Source organism: Mobula hypostoma, chromosome 9 (genome assembly GCF_963921235.1).
Source record: "Mobula hypostoma chromosome 9, sMobHyp1.1, whole genome shotgun sequence".
NCBI lineage: Eukaryota > Metazoa > Chordata > Chondrichthyes > Myliobatiformes > Myliobatidae > Mobula > Mobula hypostoma.
Window position 1 is genome coordinate 1,121,420 of NC_086105.1, and position 18,780 is coordinate 1,140,199.

Consider the following 18,780-nt stretch of genomic DNA (forward strand, 5'->3'; position numbering starts at 1 on the left):
TACTTTACAATGTCTGCTTTGCTACTGTGTGGTAACCGGAATCTCTGGAGCTGAAGGCCTCGAAATCCTTGGCTTTGCGTATTGGGAGGCTGTATTGGAGAGGCTGCTCGGAAGCTCGGAGTTTTCAGAAGGATGGACTCCGGGTTGGCTGCTTCCAAGGTATCGGCAAGTTGACGGTGCCTGGAGGTTTATGGCAGGGAGTTTCTCCCTTTTGCCGCCGCTACCGGGGACTTGGGAGACGATCGACTCGGGAACTTTGAGACTATATTTTTTTATTGTGCCTATGGACTGTTCTTCATCAAATTATGGTATTGCTTTGCACTGTTGCAACTATATTATAATTACGTGGTTTTGTCAGTGTTAGTCTTTGGTCTGTCTTGTTTTCTGTGATATCATGCCGGAGAAACATTGTATCATTTCTTAATGCATGTATGCATTTCTAAATGACAATAAAAGAGGACTGAGTGTTCTTATAATCTAATGAAGGTAACTTCGCTGTGTAGACCATAAAACCATAAGATATCGGAGCAGAATTAGGCCATTGGTCCATCAAGTCTGCTCCACCTTTTCATCATGGCTGATCCACTTTCCCTCTCTGCACGCTGTCTTTAGCACCCCCTATCTGCTTGTGGTTAGCTGGCCTAATATTGCTGTATGTTTTCATGACAAACAATTTTGAGTGAAGGTGCAGGGACAACTTTCCACCATAAAGCTGCTATATAAATAAAGCTTTTGTTGAAGTTGGAAAATACTCACTGTAAAATGCAGATAACTCACTGTCAGGCCAACAACTCAACCTGGAGTGAGTGTGGAAAAGTGTCACACCTGCGTATGGCAGCGATACAGTCAGCTTACCACTGCTCTGTTTTCAGCTTCTTACCATTTTCATGTCTCTGGAGTGTATCAGGCTTGGCTTATTCCCCAAAATATCCCAGATCTTCACATGTTTATCAGATGATGATGTCACCAAGCAACCTTTCACCTGGCTGCTGAGTTCCAGACCTAAGGAGAGATTTGTTAGATAGATTTATTACCTGCTGCTCACAGAGGTGGAATTTATAACATGGCTTAGTATTTCAACTGCTCTGCCCATGACAGTAAGCAACTGCAGAGAGTTGAGGACATAGCTCAGTCTCCCCTCTATGGACACTGTCTATACTTCTCAGTGCCTTGGTAAAGCAACACAATCAAAGACCCTCACACCCCGGACATTCTATCTTCTCCCCACAGGCAGAAGAGACTAAAGTCTGAAAGCATGCATCACCAGGCTCAAGGACGGCTTCTATCCCACTGTTATCAGACTATATTAAACAATAGACATTTGATCCCACAATTTACCTCATTATACCTTGCACCTTATTCTCTGCCTGCACTGAACTTTCTCTGTAACTGCAACACTATTCTACACTATTATTCCTTTACCCGTTTAACAATACAGTAAGTATGAACGATATGCAAAATAACCATACCAAGTCAAGTGACAGTAACAATGGGGTTAGAGCCCTGTCTATGTAGATAAGTGCGAGGGAGGAACGGGCTTCTTGTGTTCTGTAATGTTCTGCTGAGCATTGTGGGAATGCTGTGGGGGGAATGGATGAGTGGTGACTTGCAGGCTGCCCCCAGCACACAGTTGGCTACGTTGGCCGTTAACACAAATGGCGCATTTCACTGTATGTTTCGATGTACATGTGAAAAATGAACTTGAATCATGCACCAATTTACCAACTGTGGTCAAACAGGTATTTCCTAAATTTGCCTTAGACATTGACTTTCGGGGTGATATTTATTAAGATCTCCTTGGCTCCACTGTTACATCCAGCCCTGGCAGACTGCAGGAGGAAGCCATTCCAGGAATACCTGAAAATACGGTGTCAACTCTTTGAAGCTGCAGCAGAGAAGCATATTCTATTTCGGAACTGATAGTCAGGACTCAAAATCAAAGTGGCTTCAGAAATGGGACTGATTTTCTGAATCTCTCACATACCCTCTCGCGCAAACTCTCTCTCACACACACATTTTGTCAAGTGCGCACTCACACTCATTCTTTCTCACGTGGAGACTCACTCTTCCACACACAATGTTCATACACACTCTTCCTCAAGCATGTACACACCTTCTCACATGGACACTCACTCTCACACACTTTCTCGTATATTCACTCGCTCACAAGCGCACTCACTCTTCCTCGTACGAACCCACACACTTTCTGACTCATACACAAGCAAACATACTTTCACACACTCTCCGGAGTGGCAGGTGACTCTGACCTGTAACTTCGCCATCATGAGCTTTGAGAGTGTAGAGTGGTTTCTCTGACCGAGCGTCCAAGCAGTACACAAAACCATCCTCTGTGCTAACCTGGAAGTGAAGGGAAAGTAGTCATTGCTACTCACACCATGACAATTACAGAATACAGCTCCACGACAACAATCGTTACAGCTCCCACCTGAGATTCCCTCACCAGCTCAGTGATCACAGGGGAAGAACCTCTCAGCCCCACGGTCCCAGCAACTAGTTACTTTCCACACAGCATGCTCAGAGTCTGGACTCCTGCTAACAAATGTATTCTGCCTGACACACAGAGTAAGACTCACCAGGAAGTTGCAGGGTGAAAAATGATCCCACACCACTCGCTCCACTTCACCACTGAACCTCCAGCTGCGATGACTGTCCTTTGGATTCCGACAGTCGTACAGAACGACAGACCTGAGGGAGACCAGGAGGACACAAACCACTGCAATCAACAGTGCAACAAGAGAGGAACGGCTTTGATCAGTCACATCAGCATGTCACGGTGAATTCCAATGGCCAAGGTCATTCAGGACAGCGGTGTTAAAGCAGCGGTCCCCAACCACCAGGCCGCAAAGCATGTGCTTCCGGGCCGCGAGGAAACGATATGAGTCAGCTGCACCTTTCCTCACTCCCTGCCATGCACTGTTGAACTTGAACATAGGGTTGCGAACTGTCCCGTATGTGCCGGGACATCCCTTATATTGGGCTAAATTGGTTTGTCCCATATGGGACCGCCCTTGTTCCGTATTTCCCCCGCTAAGGTAGAGCGTTCCTATGAAACTTTTCGTGCCAAAATGGTGTAAAACGAAGAAACAATTACCATTAATTTACATGGGAAAATTTTTTGAGCCTTCCCAGACCCAAAAAACACCTAACAAATCATACCAAATAACACATAAAACCGAAAATAACTAACAGTAACATATAGGAAAAGCAGGAATGATATGATAAATACACAGCCTATATAAAGTAGAAATAATGTATGTATAGTCGAGAAGATAAAGGCAAAACCAATTTGTGCGAAAAAAATATCGGCACATATGCGTATGCGCATGCAAGTGCCCGTGCAAGGCTTCATGGTCATGGTAGTCTTTCCTGGGGTAAAGTGTCCCAGGATTTGACCGCTACTTTTGTCCCTGATTTGGAAGTGAGAAAGTTGGCAACCCTAACTGTAAAAGACATGTTGAGGTGAGCTTAACCCCACTTGAACACCACCCCCCCCCCACCCCGTCGGGTCGGCCGGTCCGCAAGAATATTGTCAAAATTAAAGCAGTCCACGGTGCAGAAAAGGTTGGGAACCCTTGTGTTAAAGGGCACCTGTGATTCAGGCTTGCTGCATTGCACATTGCACACCTGAGTGAATGGAGTGGGGAGCAGCAGTTAGGGAAGGCTGCTGTCCGCAAGCTCTGAGGCTTGAACAAGGAAGAACTGTAAATAAGAATCACTAATAGACCAGAAGAGAAATATATAGTTTAGAAAATGGACAGAAAGTGCCTAGCGTCAAATCTCACTTGTCAAACGAGCCAGAGAGAAGTGTCTGTGCTTCAAATGGATGCCAGTGAAGAGTCTGCACCTGCAACAGAAACAGTAGATGAACAATGAGTGGAATACTATACCAGAGACAAGACAACCATTCAACAACTCCCCTGGACGATGGATGGAATACTCTACTACAGACAAGACAACCATTCAACAACTCCCCTGGACAATGGATGGAATACTCTACTACAGACAAGACAACCATTCAACAACTCCCCTGGACAATGGATGGAATACTCTACTACATTCAAGACAACCATTCAACAACTCCCCTGGACAATGGATGGAATACTCTACTACAGGCAAGACAACCATTCAACAACTCCCCTGGACAATGGATGGAGTACTCTACTACAGACAAGACAACCATTCAACAACTCCCCTGGACAATGGATGGAATACTCTACTACAGACAAGACAACCATTCAACAACTCCCCTGGACAATGGATGGAGTACTCTACTACAGACAAGACAACCATTCAACAACTCCCCTGGACAATGGATGGAATACTCTACCAGAGACAAGACAACCATTCAACAACTCCCCTGGACAATGGATGGAATACTCTACTACAGACAAGACAACCATTCAACAACTCCCCTGGACAATGGATGGAGTACTCTACTACAGACAAGACAACCATTCAACAACTCCCCTGGACAATGGATGGAATACTCTACTACAGACAAGACAACCATTCAACAACTCCCCTGGACAATGGATGGAATACTCTACTACAGACAAGACAACCATTCAACAACTCCCCTGGACAATGGATGGAATACTCTACCAGAGACAAGACAACCATTCAACAACTCCCCTGGACAATGGATGGAATACTCTACCAGAGACAAGACAACCATTCAACCATTCTCCTGAACAATGGATGGAATACTCTACCAGAGAGAAGGCAGGCAGCCATTCTCCTGAATAATGGGTGGAACTCTTCAGTAGAGAGAAGGTAGCCATTCAGCCATTTCCCTGCCTACCAAAAATAAGAGCCAATCATGTTAAGCGTGTGCTCAGGGTTTAACTCTTCAGGCCCTTTTTAAATGTGGTGAGGATAGCAGTGGGGTCTGCAGGTTAGACCCTGTTGGTGAAGTCCTTCTCCGCAGCCCCCTTCCAAAATCTCTACCAATCCGCCTAAACCATGCTGTCTAGTTACTGCCAGAGGAAATAGGTCCTTCTCATGCACCCAGTATAAGCTTCTGTACAGCTCTGTTAAATCCCCACTCAACATCCTTCACAACAGAGAAACTCTCTGGCCACCTCCTCACATGACTCCTTTGCTCCCGTTCTGGGTTCTGAATGTTGATGTCAAGAAACAATGAAATTCCGGGGAGAATACTGATCTGTGAACAGGGAACAAAGACTGAGGAGTGATGAGAAAGTCTGGGTTACTGATTACAATTGTTGAGAGACACAATAAATTAGCCATGATGGAATGGCTGAACAGACTCGATGGGCTGAATGGGCTAATTCTGTAACTATGTCTTATGGTCTTATTAGATTCGGACTTGGGCAGGTCCTCTCTCTACACAGGGGGTTCCCAAGTGGATCCCCAGCTTAATGGTATTGGTCCATGGCATAAAAAAGGTTAGGAACCCTTGCCCTACACTGACGTGCACATTTCTGGGGATTTAGGCATATTCATTAACCCCAGTCACCGTGGGCAGCTCGTGCTCTCAAGCCAAGAGGATTGAACTGCTACAGCGTCGACAGGCCAAAGGGCCTGTTTTCGCGCTCCCTCTCTCTCCTGCTGTAGAGTTGCTCTGCAGAGGCTGGTCCAGAGCTGTGATACAACAAGTAATGTTGCAGCAGGAACATCAGGCACAGGAAACAAGTGGCTAATTGAAGGCTCTCACATGTTAATCAAGGCAATTAGAGGCACAGTTAATGAGTTAGGGTTATGCTGTCCAATACACTTAATTGTCAGGTAATGAGGACCGCACAAGGGATAATCACAAGGAAAACTATAACTCTTCCGGAAAAGAGATAATCAGTGTAATGAAGAATCATTTGACGTGATTTGACTCCCTGTCCTCTTGCTGGTTCACTACCTTATCTGCTTCTGATTCTAGTGAGGAGAAATAGCTCACATAATGGTCTGAGCCAACCCCTCCTGAAAACCTTCCAACAAAAGCCTCATTAACCTCTGTGATGACAACCAAAACATTAGATTCAAAAGTCACCCAGTTATGGGAACGTGCTGGTGTATGGAGCAAAACAAAGCCTTTCTAAGGCAGAGTCTGGAGGGGTTTTTAAAATTAAAATATTCTTTATTGATAACATATTTACAAATACATGCTGCATGCCTGGTTGCAATGTGAAGCCACACCCATGCCAACTACCCTTGGGGTTCTTTGGAGTAAGTAAGTAAGTAAATAACATTTCCCCTCCCCTGGTTACTTTGCAATGAAAGTCAGGAAGACGCTGCTCCTTCAACACCAACGTCGGACTAGAGGGCACATCTTATAAGGACAGGTTAAGCGAGCTAGGGCTTTTCTCTTTGGAGTGAAGGAGGATGAGAGATGACTTGACAGAGGTGTACAAAATGATAAGAGGCACAGATAGAGTAGACAGCCAAAGACTTTTTCCCAGGATAATTTTTATTTATTTAGGTTTATTTAGAGACACAGCACAGAACAGGCCATTGCAAACCACCCATCAAACCCCGATTTAACCCTAGCCTAATCAGAGGACAACTTACAATGAACAATTAACCTATTAACCAGTATGTCTTTGGCTGTGGGAGGAAATCGGAGCAACCGGAGGAAACCCACGCGTACACAGGAAGACAATACAAACTTCCTCACAGAAGACGCTAGAATTGAACTGCGAACTCTGACACCCTGATCTATAATAACCTTCACTGGGGGATAAACTGTGGTCAGAGGTACTCCCCCTGGCCTGGACTGTTATGAACTCATGGCCACCTATCTCAGGGACTGAAAACTAAGTATTAGGCAAACCCTTCCAGGAGCTGAGATTTTGTCAATGCTTTGTGTGTCATTTCTCCACATGACAGAATATGCAGACTTTAAACCTGATGTAACAAGAGAATGCATCAAGACAGTTAAGGAAGAGCAAGTGGTGACGATTAGCATGAAGCCTGTTGTTGATGATCAGTGCAGTGGGGATGAGATGTGAAACGTGGCTTTTCCCAGGGCTGAAATGGCTGGTACCAGGGAGCATCGTTTTAAAGTGCTTGGGAGTTGGTACAAGGGGGATGTCAGAGGTAAGTTTTTCACAAAGAGAGTGGTGCTTGCTTGGAATGCACTGCCAGCGAAGGTGGTAGAGGTGGATACTAAAGGGTTTTTTTTCACATGGAGCTCAGAAAAATAGAGGGCTATGCGGTAGGGAAATTCTAGGCTGCTTCTAAATAAGTTACATGGTTGGCACACATTATGGGCTGAAGAGCCTGTAATGTGCTGTAGATTTTCTATGTTCTATATATGTATATTAAGTAACTAAATTAAGAGAAATAGTGCAAAAACAAAAAACTTTCCCACAGATGATGTCAACCTCACTGGCCTGTAATTTCCTGGCTTATTTTCAAGAGCCTTTCTTAAAAAGCAGAGCAACATTGGCTATCCTCCAACCCTCTGGTACCTCACTTGTTGCTAAGGATGTTATCTCTGCTAGGGCCCCTGCAATTTCTACACGAGCCTCCCACAGTCTCCAATGGAACACTTTGTCAGGCCCTGAGGAATTATCCACTCTAATTTGTCTCAAGACAGCAAAAACCTCCTCCTCTGACATCTGTAGAAGGTCCATGACCTCGCTGCTGCATTTCCTCACATCTGTAGACCCTGTGTCCATCTTCCGGGAAAACGCAGATGCAAAAAATCCATTTTAAGATCTCCCCCATGTCTTTTGGCACTATGCGTAGATGGCCACTCTGATCTTTCTGAGAAACTATTTTGTGTCTTTGTGCAAAACTATTTTTTGCTCTTTGCTCTTAATATACATCTGTATCTGTAGAAGCCCTTGGGGCCAGAAGTAGAGAAGAGAATCATTTGATACCCGGATAAATGTGAGGTGTTGTACCTTGGCAGGGCAAATGCAAAGAGACAGTACACTAAAGGGAAGATTCTTAGCAGTTACTGAGCAGAGATCATAGCTCCTTGAAAATGGCTACACAGGTCGATAAGGTGGTTAAGATGGCTCATGGAATACTCGTTTTTATTAGTTGAAGCACTGAGTTCAAAAGTCAGGTTGCAACTTTATTAAACTCTGGTTAGGCCACATCTGGAGTACCGCACACAGTTCTGGTCGCCCTACTACAGGAAGGATGCTGGATAAACTTGGGCTGTTTTCTCTGGAGCGTCGAAGGCTGAGAGGAGATCTGACAGAGGTACACAGGTTGTGAGAGGCATAGAGAGAGTAGACTGAGAGTATTTGTTTTCCAGGGTTAAAGTGTCTAAAACCAGCGGGCATGAACTGAAGATGAGAGGGGATAGGTCCAAGGGAGATAGCAGGGGTCAGTTTTTTCACTCAAAGTGGTGGATGTGCTGCCTGGCATGGTAGCAGAGTCTTTTAAGAGACGTTTGGATAGGTGCACAACTGTAAGGAAGATGAAGGGATATGGGCATGGTGTAGTGGGAGGGATTAGTGTTTGGTGTTTTTGATTGGTATTTAGCTGGTTTGAAACAACATTGTGAGCTGAATGGCCTGTTCCTGTGCTGTACTCTTCAATGTTCTATGATTTCACTTACTTTGTTTGTGTGGGAGCTAAGACGGGTCACAGGTTTCTTCTGGCACATATCCCAGAGAATCACAGTCTCATCCGCAGAAGCACTGGCTAGAACATTCCTGACAGACAATAAATAATATTTAATTACCGGCACTGAAACAGATTCAGACAATTCCAGACCCTGTTTTGTTCAGAAAGAAGTGAGCAATAATAATTCCATATTCAGTTTCTCAATTTTAGTTCTCACCTTTAGTTTTTGTTGAAATCTTGACAAGACTGTACAAAGTTACATGAGACCGCGCTGTGTGCAGAAATGGAGACTGTGCCTGCAGGAGGTCACAGTCAGCACAGAGTTAGTTCAGCAGAGATTCCTGGGAAGCGCAGCTACCTCATGAGGACAGATCAAGGAAGATTAATTGGATGCTGGAGGATAGAACAATGAGGGCCAATGTAATTGAGAAATAAGGTTCCAACACAGATTCACTACATGGAAACTGATGCCACATTTCCTCCGGCTTGGGAGCCACGAATGAGGGGTTTGGAGTGCGGCCAGCACTGGACTGAAACAAACTTGTAAATGTTTGGATTCCTCCAGCACCTTGTCAAAGGCCTTCTGAAAATCCAAGTACACTACATCTACTGCATCTCCTTTGTCTACCCTGCTTGTAATTACCTCAAAAAATTGCAGAAGGTTAGTCAGGCAGGATTTCCCTTTCAGGAAACCATGCTGGCTTTGACCTATCTTGTCATGTGCCTCCAGACACTCTGTAATCTCATCCCTAAAAACTTCCCAACCACTGAAGTCAGGCCGACAGGTCTACAGTTTCCTTTCTGCTGCCTCCCACCCTTCTTAAATAGTGGTGTAACATTTGCAATTTTCCAGTCATCTGGTGCAATGCCAGAATGTATCAATTCTTGAAAGATCATTGTTAATGTCTCCGCAATCTCTCCAGCTACTTCCTTCAGAACCCAAGGGTGCATTCCATCGGGTCCACGAGATTTATCCACCCTCAGACCATTAAGCTTCCTGAGCACCTTCTCAGTCGTAATTTTCACTGCACATACTTCACTTCCCTGACACTCTTGAATGTCTGGTATACAGCAGATGTCTTCCACGGTGAAGACTGATGCAAAATACACATTCAGTTCCTCTACCATCTCTGCGCCTCTCATTACAATATTTTGTATGGGTCCTCTATCTACCCTCGACTCTCCTTTACTCTTTATATACTTAAAAAAGCTTTTAGTATCTTCTTTGATATTAGTAGCCAGCTTCCTTTCGTAATTCATCTGTTCCTTCCTAATGTCCTTCTTAGTTTCCTTCTGAAAGTTTTTAAAAACTTTATAATCCTTTATCTTGCCAATAGCTTTGGCTTCCTTGTATGCCCTCTCTTTTGCTTTTATTTTGGCTCTGACTTCACTTGTCAGCCACAATACTGTCCTTCTTCCATTTGAAAATTTCCTATTTGGAATATGTCTGTCTTGCAGTTCCCTCATTTTTCGCAGAAACTCCAGCCATTGCTGCTCTGCTGTCCTTCCTGTTAGTGTCCCTTTCCAGTCAACTTTAGCCAGTTCCCCTCTCATGCCACTGTAATTTCCTTTATTCCACTGAAATACCATCACACTGGATTTTAGTTTCTCCTTCTCAAATTTCAAAGTGAACTCGACCATATTGTGATCACTGTTCCCTAAAGGTTCCTTAACCTTAAGCTCTCTTATCACCTCTGGATCATGGGATGTTATGTTGAATCTGTATGAGGCATTGGTGAGGCCTAATTTGGAGTACTATGTGCGGTTTTGGTCACCAACCTACAGGAAAGATGTGAATAAGATTGAAAGAGCACTGAGAAAATTTACAAGCATGTTGCCAGGTCTGAAGGACCTGTGTAATAAGGAAAGATGGAATAGGTTAGGATTTTATTCCTTGGAATGTAGAAGATTGAAAGGAGATTTGAGAGAGAGATACAAAATTATGAGGGGTATAGACAGGGTAAATGCCAGCAGGCTTTTCCCGTTGCTTGGGAAGGACTACAACCAGAGGTCATGGGTTAAGGGTGAAAGGTGAGAAACTTAAGCGGAACACAAGGGGAAACTTCTTCACTCAGAGGTTTGTGAGAGTGTGAAATGAGCTGCCTGCACAACGATTGCACACGAGCTTGATTTCAACGTTTAAGGGAAGTTTGAATAGGTACATAGATGGTAAGGGTATGGAGGGCTATGGTCCTGGAGCAGATCAATGGGAGTAGGCAGCTTAAAGGTTTCAACACGGATTTGATGGGTCAAAGGTCCCGTTTCTGTGCTGCACTTTTCAATGACTCTGTGACCTGGCCATTCAGCCCATCAAACCTGCCTAGCCATTTCACGTGTGGAATAATAAAAACCAGATCAGTAGGGAGACAGAACTGTGGATGAACTGGACTTCTCTCTTGCAAAGACTACCATCAACCTGTATACAATCAGTTACTGCTGTGGATGCACACAATTCCCCTCTAATCACCAGCTATCCACAACAATCTGAACACCACCTCCCTCCCGCCGGGCTGTTAACACGCACCAGTGGCTGTTTCTCCGCAGCAGGAAAGCACAAAGATTAAATGCCAGCACCATCTCTCCTGGCAGCCGGTCACTGCACTGGTAAATCTACACAGTTAATGAACTAACATTCCACATAAATGCTGAAGCAGAATAAATTTCAAAATGACATAATCTTATCAGAGAGAAACCATTCTAATACTATTTCCTCTCTGCATCAGGTGCTGCCATCCTGTGGCAAAACAGAGATATTGCCCCGTTTTCTGTGAAATAGGAACAGAAGTGAATTGTGTGAGCAACTCCGGCTGACCCAACCACACCCCCTGACTCTGACACTGCCTCACTTTCGCAATGACACTATCCCATCCCTGACAACACCCCCCACTCCCCCAAAGACCTCAACCCATCACCGACACCTCTCACTTCCCCAATGACACCATCCCAGCTATGAGGACAACCCCTTCTCCATAATACCCTGAAAGCAGGAATGTGCCAGTTACCTGATGTGTCTGTTCCAGGAAAGATCAAGAACTGCATCAGTGTGTCCCTCCGTTCTCGACTCTGCTCCCTGAAATAATACACAAGCATCGATGAGAACTGCACCATGGACGGTCGCAGGCCCGTCTCTGAAAGGAGGACTGAGCAAGCGCATCCCGTAAAAACCCAGAATTACAGAAACACCAGAAGAAGCTCCAAAGGCCTCATCCCTGGGAAAGGAAGGACGAGATGATGTCATTGAGAAACCAGATGAAGTTGTGTGGTGAAAACTGAAGCCTCAGGGCCAATCAACCTTTACTGGCCAAGGACAGAGGACTCTGGTGAGTTATCAGTGGCCTATGCCCCAGTAGAAACCATAGGATCAGGAAGTGTGACCTCTCTCTTGACCATCGGACTCCTCACAGAGGCAGGACAAGGCAGAAACCTGTGCGGATAAACGAACAGTTAGTTCACCTGCTGGTAGAGCAGTAAATGAGACACTGAGATAGCCGGGGTAAGGATTCACCGAGAGACCACAAACTGTGTGCAAGAGACATCAGGGTCAGTCCCTAGGCCGCTGTTCTCAGCACCACATACATTCCTTCCCAGACCAATGGACATCCTACCTTGAAGAGATTTGGTATGTCAACAAATACACTCAAAAACTTCTATAGATGTACTGTGGAGAGCATTCTGACAGGCTGCATCACTGACTGGTATTGGGCGGGGCGGGGGGGGGGACCCAAAGAGGCTGCAGAGGATTGTAAATTGAGCTGGCTCCATCTTGGGCACTAGCCTACAAAGTACCCAGGACATCTTCAGGTGGCGGTGTCTCAGAAAGGCAGCATTCATTATTAAGGACCTCCAGCACCCAGGACATGCCCTTTTCTCACTGTTACCATCAGGCAGGAGGTACAGAAGCCTGAAGGCATACACTCAGCGATTCAGGAACATCTTCTTCCCCTCTGCCATCCGATTCCTAAATGGACATTAAACCCATGAACACTACCTCACTTTTTTAATATATAGTATTTCTGTTTTTTTGTTCAATTTTTAATCTATTCAATATACATTCACTATAAGTGATTTAGTTACTTATTTATTATTATTTTATTTTGCTTTTTTTCTTCTATATTATGTATTGCATTGAACTGCTGCTGCTGTTAACAAATTTCACATCACATGCCGGTGATAATAAACCTGATTCTGATATCTACTGACCATGGTATTAACACACTGGACATATGACTGTATATATACTGACCATGGTATTAACACACTGGACATATGACCGTATATATACTGACCATGGTATTAACACACTGGACATACGACCGTATATATACTGACCATGGTATTAGCTCACTGGACATACGACCGTATATATACTGACCATGGTATTAGCTCACTGGACATATGACTGTATATATACTGACCATGGCATTAGCTCACTAGACATATGACCATGATATTAGCTCACGGGACATATGACCGTATATACACTGACCATGGTATTAGCTCACTGGACATACGAATGTAAATATACTGACCATGGTATTAGCACACTGGACATACGACCGTATATATACTGACCATGGTTTTAGCTCACCAGACATCCTACTGTATATCTACTGTCTATGGGCAAATGAGTCTGCAGCAGGCGTACATCACAGTGTGTAGTGTTAGCTGTAGGGTGCTACTCGCATACTCAAGACTTCACTTCACTGGTTCTGTGTGGGGACTGGCCTGGAGAGGGGGAGTGTGCAAGGCGGGATGGGTGAGGGACCAGGGGTGGGGAAGGAGGGTAGGGCAAGCTACTGGTGGGATATGGAACAGGCTGTTGTTGAGGGTGGTGAGGATGGTGAGGAGGGTTGGGACAGGCTTTGCTGGTGTAGGTTGGAACCAGGGTGCAAAAGGCTGTGCGCAGGATGGAGCTGGGGGGTGGAACAAGCTGTTGCTGGGGATGGAGGAGGGTCTGATGACTCTGGGTCTGTTCTCACTGGAAACCTATCAAATGCTGAAAGGCCTCAATATATGGAGAGGATGTTTCCTGTAGTGGGGAAGTCGAAGACTAGAGGACACAGCCTCAGAATTGAGTGATGAACTTTTAAAATGAGAGATGAGGAAGAATTTCTTTAGCCATAGGGTGATGAATCTGTGGAATTCATTGCACAGATGGCTGTGGAGGCCAGTCATTGTGTATATTTAAAGCAGAGGTTGACAGATTCTTGATTAGTCAGGGTGTCAAAGGTTACGGGGAGAAAGCAGGAAATTGGGATTGAGAGGGATAATCAAATTACACAGCAGATGATGGGCTGAATAGCCCAATTCTGCTTCTATGTCTTATTGCCTAAAAAACGGTGGACACCGGGTCAGATGGTTACTGGGGGTGGGGTCGGGCAGTGGGGTGATCTCATCAGTTGGGCCCCCCCCCCCCACAGGTTCCATACAGGGAACCCCTACACCACTGGCTTCACAGTACCTTCTGCCGTTTCCTCTTTGATGCTTCATTTCCAAGGCTGAAGATGGGCTCCAGGCAGTCAACCACATCTAGGTCCCACACATCAATCACCGGCTTCATGCTTCCCACTGCAGCGTAGTTCCCTACAAGGAGAGCACACAGTTAGAGAGCACCACCCCATCATGGCATACTGTCAGGTGGAAAGTGCATCACCACAGAGCACCTCCCACCCCCCCACTGTGGCATACCATCAGGTGGACAGCACCCCAACCCCTTCCCTGTGGCATTCTGTCAGGTTAGGGTTAAGGTTGGACTGAGAGAGCACCGGCAGAGAGCCCCCCCATAAGCATACCATTAGCCTAAGGACTGAGAGTATACCGTCAGGGAGCTCGCCGTTAAGGACAGACACCACCTAGGAGCTCGCCGTTAAGGACAGAGACCACCTAGGAGCTCGCCGTTAAGGACAGAGACCACCTAGGAGCTCGCCATTAAGGAGAGACACCACCTAGGAGCTCGCCGTTAAGGACAGAGACCACCTAGGAGCTCGCCGTTAAGGAGAGACACCACCTAGGAGCTCGCCGTTAAGGAGAGCATGTCACCAGGGAGCGTCCCGTCAGCGAGTCTGGTGCCACCGTCACAGTCATGAAACACAGGTCCAACAAACCATCAGAGGGGGAGAACAAAGGATCTGCTTGAGTGATCACTGTGTCTAATGTGGAAGCATCAGGAAACCACATCAACACTTAATGATGGCTGGCATGTGGAATTGAGATCCCATTCCCAGAATCAATTGGGTACAAAAAAGGTCACGGAATAGAGGTAGCAAGTGACATCAGGTATGGAAGCGGAACATTCTGGAACATTGCACCGTGGGCACAGAAACAGGTAGTGCTTGGAGATGGTGAGTTTCAATAGGAAGGAGATTTGTGGAGTTGGACAACAGACACTGAGTCCTCTCCCCCATTCCATCATGGCTGATGTATTCTCCCTCTCAACCATATTCTCCTGCCTTCTCCCCATAATCTTTAACATTCTTACTAATCAATAACCTATCAACCCGCTCTTTAAATATCCCTGTGACTTGGACTTCACAGCAGCCTGTGCAATTAATTCCACAGATTCATCACCTGCTGGTTAAATAAATTCCTCCTCATCTCTGTTTGAAAGGAATGTCCTTCTATTCTGAGGCTGTGCCCTCTGGTCCTAGACTCCCCCACTACAGGAAACATCCTCTCCATGTCCACTCTATGTAGGCCTTTCAATATTCGATAGGTTTCAATGAAGTCCCCCCCCTCTAAATTCCAGCAATTAAGATAAGGAAAGTTATTGGAAACATAGACAGGGTAGAGAGTGAGAGTATATTCCTCTGAGGGAATAGATCTATGGTTAGGATATTTAGAGTGAAATGTGGGTGCTGCAGTAGTATAGCGGCTACTGTGATACTACTACAGCTTGGGGCGTTCTGGAGTTCAGTTCTAGCACTGTTCTACAAGAAGTCTTTGTATGTTCTCCCTGTGGAATACGTGCTCCTGTTTCCTCCCACAGTCCAAAGACACGCTGGTTAGGTTAAATTGTCATTATAAATTAACCTATGATTAGGTGAGGGTTCACTGGGGTTGTGGGGTTACTGGGGTGGCCTACTCCGTGCTGTATCACAAAATTACAAAAATCATTTTCTTCACCCAAAGGAACAGACTAATGGTGCAGAGATTCAAGGAGCTTTTAGACAGACACATGAATCTGCAAGAAACGGAGGGATATGCATCGTATACAGTCAGAAGAGGTTAGTTTAATTTGACACGAGTGCTCAGCACAGATATTATGGGCTGAATGGTCCATTAGTGGACACTTCAGAAGTATCCAGGTGTGCACTCAAATTGCCAAGCTGTAGCAGACGACATGTTAAGTGTGGGAAAGCTGAGATAAGGTGGGTGGGAACGATGGCCAGCACACCCACAGTGGGCTGAAGGGCCTGTTCTCAGTCTGTACAATTCTGTGAAAGATCAACTGCCTCAGATTCACAGTTCAGTGGTTGATAACGAGCAACGAAACTAACTCAAGACTGGAGGAAAACCAACTCACCCACTGTCTTTTCCGGGTTTGGGTCAAAGTTGAGCCACTCAACACAAAGCGGGTAGGCAGGAAGCAGGACGTCATGATGTACATAGAGGCTTTGCTCGTCCTGATTGTACACTGCGAGAAATCATTCAACATCCATAAGAGAGCAGAATTCGGCCCATCAAGTCCTTATTGATCAAGAACCTATCAACCTCCGCTTTACATATACCCAATGCCTTGGCCTCCACAGCCGTTTGGGGCAACGAATTCTACAGATTCACCACCCTCTGGAGAAAGAAATCCTCTTCTGTTTTAAATGGATGTCCCCCTATTCTGAGGCTGTGTTCTCTGATTCTAGACTCCCCCACTATAGGAAATGTTCTCTCCACATCCAATCTACTGTGGTTTATCAATATTTGATAGGTTTCAATGAGATTGCCCCTCATTCTTCTAAACTACAGCAGTCTTGGCATTACATTCCTTGCTCTTAAATGTCCTAATGTATCTGCATCTACCTCTACCCCTGGCAGTGTGTTCCATGCATCCACCACACTGTGAAAAAACCTCTGACATCTCCCCTATACTTTCCTCCAAAATTATGCCCTCTATTAGCCATTTCCACCCTGGGAACTCAATCAATACTTCTTGTCATCCAGCACACCTCTATCCAGTCACCTCTCAAAAGAGAAAAGCCCTAAATCACTTAACCTAGCCTCAGAAGACATGCTCTCTAATCTCTGCAGCACCTGGTAAATCTCTCTGAAGCTTCCACATCCTTCTTATAATGAGGTATCAGAACCGAAGACTTCAGTTCTCAGCCACCAACCCCTCAATCTGCTCTTCTGTCTGTCTTTTCAGCCGTTCTATATCCCTCCTATATTCAGTGTGCTCTCCCCATTCCAAATTCTCCTCCAACACTAATCGTTACCATTCTAAGAGCAGCCAGGACGGGAGCTAGGGATTTGTGATCCCTAATAGAAACATAGAAACATAGAAAATAGGTGCAGGAGTAGGCCATTCGGCCCTTCGAGCCTGCACCGCCATTTATTATGATCATGGCTGATCATCCAACTCAGAACCCAGCCTTCCCTCCATACCCCCTGACCCCTGTAGCCACAAGGGCCATATCTAACTTCCTTTTAAACATAGCTAATGAACTGGCCTCAACAGTTTGCTGTGGCAGAGAATTCCACAGATTCACCACTCTCTGTGTGAAGAAGTTTTTCCTAACCTCGGTCCTAAAAGGCTTCCCCTCTATCCTCAAACTGTGACCCCTCGTTCTAGACCTCCCCAACATCGGGAACAATCTTCCCACATCTAGCCTGTCCAATCCCTTTAGGATCTTATACGTTTCAATCAGATCCCCCCTCAATCTTCTAAATTCCAACGAGTACAAGCCCAGTTCATCCAGTCTTTCTTCATATGAAAGACCTGCCATCCCAGGAATCAATCTGGTGAACCTTCTTTGTACTCCCTCTATGGCAAAGATGTCTTTCCTCAGATTAGGGGACCAAAACTGCACACAATACTCCAGGTGTGGTCTCACCAAGGCCTTGTACAACTGCAGTAGTACCTCCCTGCTCCTGTACTCGAATCCTCTCGCTATAAATGCCAGCATACCGTTCGCCTTTTTCACCGCCTGCTGTACCTGCATGCCCACTTTCAATGACTGGTGTATAATGACACCCAGGTCTCGTTGCACCTCCCCTTTTCCTAATCGGCCACCATTCAGATAATAATCTGTTTTCCTATTTTTGCCACCAAAGTGGATAACTTCACATTTATCCACATTAAATTGCATCTGCCATGAGTTTGCCCACTCACCCAACCTATCCAAGTCACCCTGCATCCTCTTAGCATCCTCCTCACTGCTAACACTGCCACCCAGCTTCGTGTCATCCGCAAACTTGGAGATGCTGCATTTAATTCCCTCATCCAAGTCATTAATATATATTGTAAACAACTGGGGTCCCAGCACTGAGCCTTGCGGTACCCCACTAGTCACCGCCTGCCATTCTGAAAAGGTCCCGTTTATTCCCACTCTTTGCTTCCTGTCTGCTAACCAATTCTCCACCCACACCAATACCTTACCCCCAATACCGTGTGCTTTAAGTTTGCACACTAATCTCCTGTGTGGGACCTTGTCAAAAGCCTTTTGAAAATCCAAATATACCACATCCACTGGTTCTCCCCTATCCACTCTACTAGTTACATCCTCAAAAAATTCTATGAGATTCGTCAGACATGATTTTCCTTTCACAAATCCATGCTGACTTTGTCCGATCATTTCACCGCTTTCCAAATGTGCTGTTATCACATCCTTGATAACTGACTCCAGCAGTTTCCCCACCACCGACGTTAGGCTAACCGGCCTATAATTCCCCAGTTTCTCTCTCCCTCCTTTTTTAAAAAGTGGGGTTACATTAGCCACCCTCCAATCCTCAGGAACTAGTCCAGAATCTAACGAGTTTTGAAAAATTATCACTAATGCATCCACTATTTCTTGGGCCACTTCCTTAAGCACTCTGGGATGCAGACCATCTGGCCCTGGGGATTTATCTGCCTTCAATCCCTTCAATTTACCTAACACCACTTCCCTACTAACATGTATTTCACTCAGTTCCTCCATCTCACTGGACCCTCTGTCCCTTACTATTTCTGGAAGATTATTTATGTCCTCCTTAGTGAAGAAAGAACCAAAGTAATTATTCAATTGGTCTGCC

General features: G+C 45.4%; 1 protein-coding gene across 1 annotated transcript in view; it reads right to left on the bottom strand.

Annotated features, from left to right (window-relative positions):
* The window catches only part of pwp1 (PWP1 homolog, endonuclein), a 35,763-nt gene that overhangs the window by 6,291 nt on the left and 10,692 nt on the right, over positions 1–18,780 (bottom strand). The window contains exons 6-13 of the mRNA XM_063057551.1: positions 16,082–16,192; positions 14,021–14,142; positions 11,562–11,629; positions 8,552–8,648; positions 3,804–3,865; positions 2,595–2,706; positions 2,268–2,358; positions 881–1,002 (exon numbers count right to left, since the gene is read on the bottom strand). Coding sequence (XP_062913621.1) covers positions 881–1,002; positions 2,268–2,358; positions 2,595–2,706; positions 3,804–3,865; positions 8,552–8,648; positions 11,562–11,629; positions 14,021–14,142; positions 16,082–16,192 — 785 coding nt within the window. The remainder of the gene's footprint in view (positions 1–880; positions 1,003–2,267; positions 2,359–2,594; positions 2,707–3,803; positions 3,866–8,551; positions 8,649–11,561; positions 11,630–14,020; positions 14,143–16,081; positions 16,193–18,780) is intronic.